This window comes from Electrophorus electricus, chromosome 7 (genome assembly GCF_013358815.1).
Source record: "Electrophorus electricus isolate fEleEle1 chromosome 7, fEleEle1.pri, whole genome shotgun sequence".
NCBI classification, from domain to species: domain Eukaryota; kingdom Metazoa; phylum Chordata; class Actinopteri; order Gymnotiformes; family Gymnotidae; genus Electrophorus; species Electrophorus electricus.
In genome coordinates, this window is record NC_049541.1 from 4,127,168 (window position 1) to 4,133,850 (window position 6,683).

Genomic DNA, 6,683 nt, shown 5'->3' on the forward strand with positions numbered 1-6,683 from the left:
GGCATCTTGTGTTTCTTGGGTGTCTGGACCTGATGTCCCATCACCACTGTCTTTTCTGTGTTCTGCCATGTCACCAATATGTAGACAAATTGTCTTGCTCTTCCAGCCTGTGCTCTCTCTCTCTCTCTCTCTCTCTCTCTCTCTCTCTCTCTCTCTCTCTCTTCCTCTCTCTCACTCTCTCTCTCTCTCTCCTCTCTCTCACTCTCTCTCTCTCTCTCCTCTCTCTCACTCTCTCTCACTCTCTCTCTCTCTCTCCTCTCTCTCTCTCTCTCTCTCCTCCCTCTCTCTCTCTCTCTCTCTCTCTCTCTCCTCCCTCTCTCTCTCTCCTCTCTCTCTCTCTCTCTCGGGGAGGGAAGGGGTGTGTGGCTTCCATACCCTGCCCCTCACGCCACAGCGAACTCGGAGCCCACGTCGGCTGGGACGTCGGCCTGCCAGACTGCCTCGTCGTAGTCGAGGTCCAGCGAGCCGTCACTGGATAGGCTGCTGGCACTGCGGCTGCGGGCGGCCTTGCGCGCCGCCAGCCAGGGGTACGGGCTGCGAGGCTCGCGCCGCGCCCGTCGCCGCAAGCGCCGCTGCCTCAGGAGCAGCTGCAGACGCTCCACCTTACAGCGTGTCGCCCGGTTCTCCGTCTGCCGGGAGGGCTCGCCTGGGGGGGGGGGGAGAAAGAGAGAGCGCTTTCATTATTGTGAAATATTCTTTCCCAACCATTACATTTGTCTGTGTTGTTGTCAGTAACTCTCTTAGTGTGGCGCTAATCACACGACAAACATGTAACACATTCCTAACACACTAGGAATTAGGAAGACCTTTACACTTATTGAATCAGTCATTGAGGTAAATGTGCTTATTTAGTTCTTTAAAATAACCACGATTGCCCTTCGTGCGATTCTGCAGGTATGGATGACGTTACAGAGGAAATATCATGTAATGTAAAACTGGACGTGTGTGGTTATGCAGATACTGATCAGACCCAAACCTTGCCTGGTTTTTCCAGTCTGCTCACAGTTGGCGGAGTTTAGGTCTGAGGGAATCACCGGTGCTTTCGGTTTCACTAGCATTATTAAACCATCACAAGTATGCATGCCAAAAACTTCGCCCTTGCCCAAACACACATACACACACACACACACACATAGTCCGGCCAGCGGTGTGATAGGATGGCAGACCCCCACTGGCCGGGGTCCGAGACATGGTGGAGGGAGGTGAAGGGGGATGTAAGAGGGCTGTTCTTTCCACATATGTGCGGTTGGGCTAGCCTCATGCCTCATGCCTCATGCCTCATGCCTCATGCCTCATTTACACTCCTTCAGCATGTTTCCACTGCCCGAGTGCGTGCGCGCGCGCACACACACACACACACACACACACACACACACACACACACGCACGCACACACGCACGCACACGCACGCACACACGCACACACATGCACACACACACACACACACACACACACACACACACACAGCATGCATGCGCACGCCCTGGCCCAGATGCCAGGCTCCAGCTGGCTCCTGGGAGCTAGAACACACAGCTATTATGATCCAGGGCCTGAATATCACACGCTTGTTCTTGGAAATGCACAGGCTAAGGTGTGTGCCTTGTGTGTGTGTGTCTGTGTGTGTGTGTGTGTGAGAGAGAGGAACAGATTAATGTTCACCAGTATGGCTGTTATCATTTGAGATTAGGCACCGAGATTTATCTTAGGACAGAGTTCATGAGCCATTCCTGGACAGTTTTGAGGTCGGCTAGATTTTTGCGTGTGTGTGTGTGTGTGTGTGTGTGTGTGTGTGTGTGTGTGTGTTTTGCAAGCGATGTGCATGTGTGTACGTGTGTGCGTGTAACCTGCTAAAGGATGAATAAGTGGTGTAAACTTAGCAAGGCCCTGATTCAAGATCATTCTTCCCCTCCCCTTTAACTGCTGTCAGTGTGTGTGTGTGCACACATGTGACTGAGCGCTAGAGTCAAAAGCTTCGCTTTAGTACCGGAGTCTGAGGTTAAACGCATCGCTCACCTCAGAGTCAGCGGAGCACAGCCAAAAACGCTTGAGGAATGAAGCTGCAGTTATGTGCTCTTCTCTTTTCTGTCAACGCCTCCACAATACACACTCTATCTGCTACGTGTGTGTGTGTGTGTGTGTGTGTGTGTGTGTGTGTGTGTGCGTTCAAGCCTGCACGTGCGTGCACGTGTGTAGATGGCTCCATATAAAGACAAAAACACGGTGTCATGGAAAATGTACATGCTTCACAGATGAGGTTAGAGATCTGGAGCAGAATGGTGGAAACACAGGGGTAGTCTGGGTTGGGGGGGTTTAGCCTGGGGGAGGTTTAGTGGGGGTGCTTGCCTGACGTAGAACTGCTTGAAAGGGCTGTGTAATATGGAATATGCAGAGGAACACAGACAGAGAGCAATCAACTCATTAACAACGTGGGTAGTGCATAAAGAGCAAAACGACACCCCTTACTGCTCACATGCAGCTACACACACACACACACACCCCAAGAGCACAAAACACTATTGGGCATTAGGGAACCCCATGCATAATGGTTGTCTGTGTGTGGGCACATCTGTGTGTATCTGCTCTGCATGCGTTGTCTGTGTGTGTGTGTGTATGTGTGTGTGTGTATGTGTGTGTGGGTGCGGGCAGCTTGCCATCAGTCTGACCGCTAGCTCTGGCTCACCATTGGTCCTGATTGGCCGGCCATGACAGACGGGTGGCCTGTCAGAAGTGGGTGAGGATGATGTCGGCGAGGGTGGGGCTGATGGGAGTTCAGCGGTCGCAGGCGAGGTGGGCGGCGACACCTGGGGGGAGGCGGGGCTCTGGGTGTGACAGCGGAGCTGGGTGAGCGCTGGCGGCGCGCCCTGGTAGTGACGTGTGGCACTCAGGAGATCGTTCAGGATCTGCAGGATGGTGCTGACGTCACGGCGTGGGCGGCCATCGCTGTCTTGGCAGTTGGGGTGCAAAGTGCCTGCAGGAGCGAGAGGTGGAGGCGGAGACCGCGACAGTGGGCGGAGACGAGAGTACAGAGAAAAAGGACACTGTGATTTTTTATTATGACCAAGAAAATGAGATTGTTAATTATGCATTATTGCTTTGTTAATATTCATGTCCAGACTGGGAGGGTTGGGAGGCCAAGTGCTACCTGAGAAGGTTCCTGAGAAGACCCCAGGGGCATGGTTAACAAAGCTCTCAATCACGGCTCCTGGTTTACGACTGGGCCAGGAGCTCGGGGTCCCGCACTCGCCCTGAGAGAAACACACACACACACACACACACACACACACACACACACATATATATTAGAACCACACTCATCTTCACCCAAAGGCTAAACGTGCAGCGCTTTCTGCTGACGAACACGAGGCTGCAAGAGCTGTGGGAAAGCGTCGCCATAGCGACAAAGTAAGAGTGACCTGTGATTTGTGTTCGGTCCCGTCAATAACTTAACAGATAATGTTCCATCTTAGCACTCGTTAAAAATGAACCACATTAATTAAAGACCACCCACGTTTTTCCCAGCTCAAAGACAGTTTGTACAACGGGACATATGGATAAGTAATACCCTGACACAGACTGGGTCATTTCCCAGCATGCAGTGTGTGAGTTGACCCGTCGGCTGTTACCTGTTGGTAGGACGTGGCCGCTCCAGCAGTGGGGCTGTGAGTACCTGTGGGCAGGTGACTCTGATGGGCGGAGCCTGGGGAAAGGACAGGACTGGAGGAGGGTGAGAGGTGTGGGGGGTGAGAGTGGGATCCAGGTGCCACCCTCTGACTGCCGTGGGCGACGGCCGGGATGTAGGCGTGTCCAGCACCGCCCCCGCAGGTCCCCGTGGACGTCCCGGCCACACTGGCAGGACCACGAGCGGCCGCCTGCTGCCCGGCCGAGCTCTGCGCCGCCAGCTGCAACTGCACGAACATCATGTGGTCGCCCACGCGCAGGGCAAGGGTCAGCGGGGAGCGGCCTGACAGGAAGTCGCTGACCTGGGAAGGAGGAAGAGAGGGGACACGAGTGTCAGCGCGACTCCTTCCATCCCGGTGCGGGGCTCCGACTGTGACGTCGCTGGGAAACATCCTGCTTGCTTATTTCCCAAGCCGTATCGGAAAGGAAACGCCCAAGAAGAGGTTCGGGTGGAGCCGAGGGGATTGCCTCTCTCCGCAAAACCCGCTCGACCGGACAGACGCTGCCCCACGGAAACGGCTGTCCACGTCAACCCCTCCCCACGCCACTCTGTCTCTGCTTTGGCTTACTGACCACCAGACCTTAAATGCCCCCTTGGAAGAGAAACCTTCTCCCTTCTCCAGACTCCCTGTCCTGATGGGCCCCCACCTTCCCACCCCTCGATCTCGGCCCCCGCGGAGCGGGAGCCAGCCAGCTTTGACGCCAGCGAATCACAAACCACAGCGGTGAAGTCAGTGCTGGCTCACTGACGGCCCCTGGCAAGAAACATCAAAGGCACGCCCCTCCGCTGTGGCACAGAGCGCTGGAACGCTGGGCATGCTGCAAGGAAAGACTCGCTGCAGCTCGGAGGGCCTTGGAATGAGTCACGCACTCGAGAGGGAAGAAGCCCAGCGCACAGCTGGAGTGAGTGCTGGTAGGAGTTTGAGAATAGGGATATGAGAATCCCCTTAAACGAAACCGAAGATACTACACGTAGAAAGACAGAAGATATGATGACAATCTGCTATCATCTGCTGTTTCAAAAGTAAGTAGTTTGATGACTGCAGATAACCATGTGCACAAGGTTTGTAAAAACCATTTATGATTATGAGTTTATGTACACTGATGATGTGCAAAACGTATTACTTTTGGCATGAATATGGAACATTTTTCATATACAGCCCCTTTCGCTCTGTATCTTATATCACATGAATATTTAGCACATCACAAATATGTTTTCTTAATATTACACTGCATGACTCTGTACTTACCACGATGCCATTTATAGAGACATTATAATTTTAGCATCAAATGTATATTAATTATGACGTGTGATTTTTTTCGACCTGCTGCCTGTGAAGTGGGGCACGTGAGCTTTGATGTCTCGTGTTTGAGCTGTGACGCCAGAGTGGCACACCCTAGGCGTTTCCGTGGAAGCCTTCCTCTGAGATGTGAGACGTAGGCCCCACACAACCACAAACCAAACACACACACACACAGACACACACAGAGACACAGACACACACACACATGCACAAGTATTCACACACGAACACACAGGGCTTAAAAGTTAAACATTCCGACAGGCTCCGAGTAGATACCTCCTGGGAACCCCAAGCATAAAGGTTACCCAAGTGTAGGTGTGTGTTTGAGCACAGGTGTGTGCATTTACTTTGTGTGTTTGCAGTGCTTGTGCGTGGGCAAGTGGCATTAAGTTTGATTGACAGCTCTCATCTCTCTGCTAGGCATCGGTCACGGTTGCGGGCGGAGGGTGACACAAGAGGAGTATGGGAAATGTACAGTAACCTTTTCAGCAGGCACAGTCTGAGCATTCACACCCGCCAGTGTTTTCACTGCTAGCACAATTAAAAAAGAGAAAAGCTAAAAAAAAAAAATTTGACTACCGCACACAACCCTTTGTGACCCTGAGGGAAAGACTCTTAACCTACCCGTTTTCAAGTCGAGCATCTCAAGACAGCAGATGTCTAGTCTAAATCACACACACACACACACACACACACACACACACCAGGAAATCAAGCCCACCTTTGTAAGGGCGCAGCGGAGACAACACAAACATGCCACGTTACAGGACCTCACGGGACAAACAAGACACGCTGGCCGTGCAGCCACTGAGCTGCGAGGGGCCGCGCGGGGGGTAACGCTCCGGCGTTGTGGGACGAGCGGCGGGGCAGGAGGGGGTAACAGACGGGAGTGACCGAAGTGTGGGCTGAGGTCAGCATGTAGCAGCAGATGAAGGCGGATTAAAGTAGTGCAGGTGGGTGCGCGCAAAAGCAGTGAGGGGGAAAAAAAGCGACAGAAAAGGGCAGCGGCATGTTCAACTTTAAGAAGCTCAAAGAAATCGTTTGCAGACATCACTCCCCTGGCAACTGCTTTTTAAAGAGCGAGAGGGAGGAGGGGTGGGGGACAGAAATACCACCGACATGAGCTCGTCTCTCTGACTGCCTTCAGCTTGGCAGATGGAGTAGGTTCTCTTTGTCTGACGCAACCAGAGACAGAGAGACAGAGAGACTCGGTCCTCTCCAGAAGGAGCTGGGATTGTCAAAATGTCACACGTCGAACTCAGGCCAGTTTAACCCCTCCCGCCGCGCAACAGCTGCGGCTCGACAAAGACTCTCGAGTCAGCGCTGCGACACGCACGACGTGTTCAGGTGCTCCCCGTCCTCGGCTCCCGCGCTTTAACAGAGGCTAATCCCCCCCCCCCAACCACCCACCCACCCACCGACCGCCGCCGCCGCCTTTTGTTTCGCCTCGGCGAGCCGTAACGCCGAGCGAGCCGCTTACACGCGAACGCCGATCCCTCTGTGACCTGATGACGTCAGAGCGGAGTCACGCACGCTGCGGAGAAATGGCTCGCCGCATCTGGGCGCGAGCCGGCAACGGATGTCCTCGTGGGTTGTGGGGCCACATAGCTTGGCCTTTAATCAGGGTGAAAATGGCCGGCCACTGAATCTCATCACCGCTTTCAAAGAGCACAAGGATGAGTGAAGCGCTCGCTCTCTCT

At 53.6% G+C, this 6,683-nt stretch overlaps 1 protein-coding gene across 1 annotated transcript in view; it reads right to left on the reverse strand.

Annotated features, from left to right (window-relative positions):
* Positions 1-274: 274 nt before the first annotated feature.
* The window catches only part of LOC113582871 (midnolin-like), a 12,359-nt gene continuing 5,950 nt past the window's right edge, over positions 275-6,683 (reverse strand). The window contains exons 4-7 of the mRNA XM_035527806.1: positions 3,625-3,981; positions 3,144-3,246; positions 2,682-2,969; positions 275-646 (exon numbers count right to left, since the gene is read on the reverse strand). Of these exons, the coding sequence (XP_035383699.1) occupies positions 384-646; positions 2,682-2,969; positions 3,144-3,246; positions 3,625-3,981 (1,011 nt within the window). The 3' untranslated portion in view covers positions 275-383. The remainder of the gene's footprint in view (positions 647-2,681; positions 2,970-3,143; positions 3,247-3,624; positions 3,982-6,683) is intronic.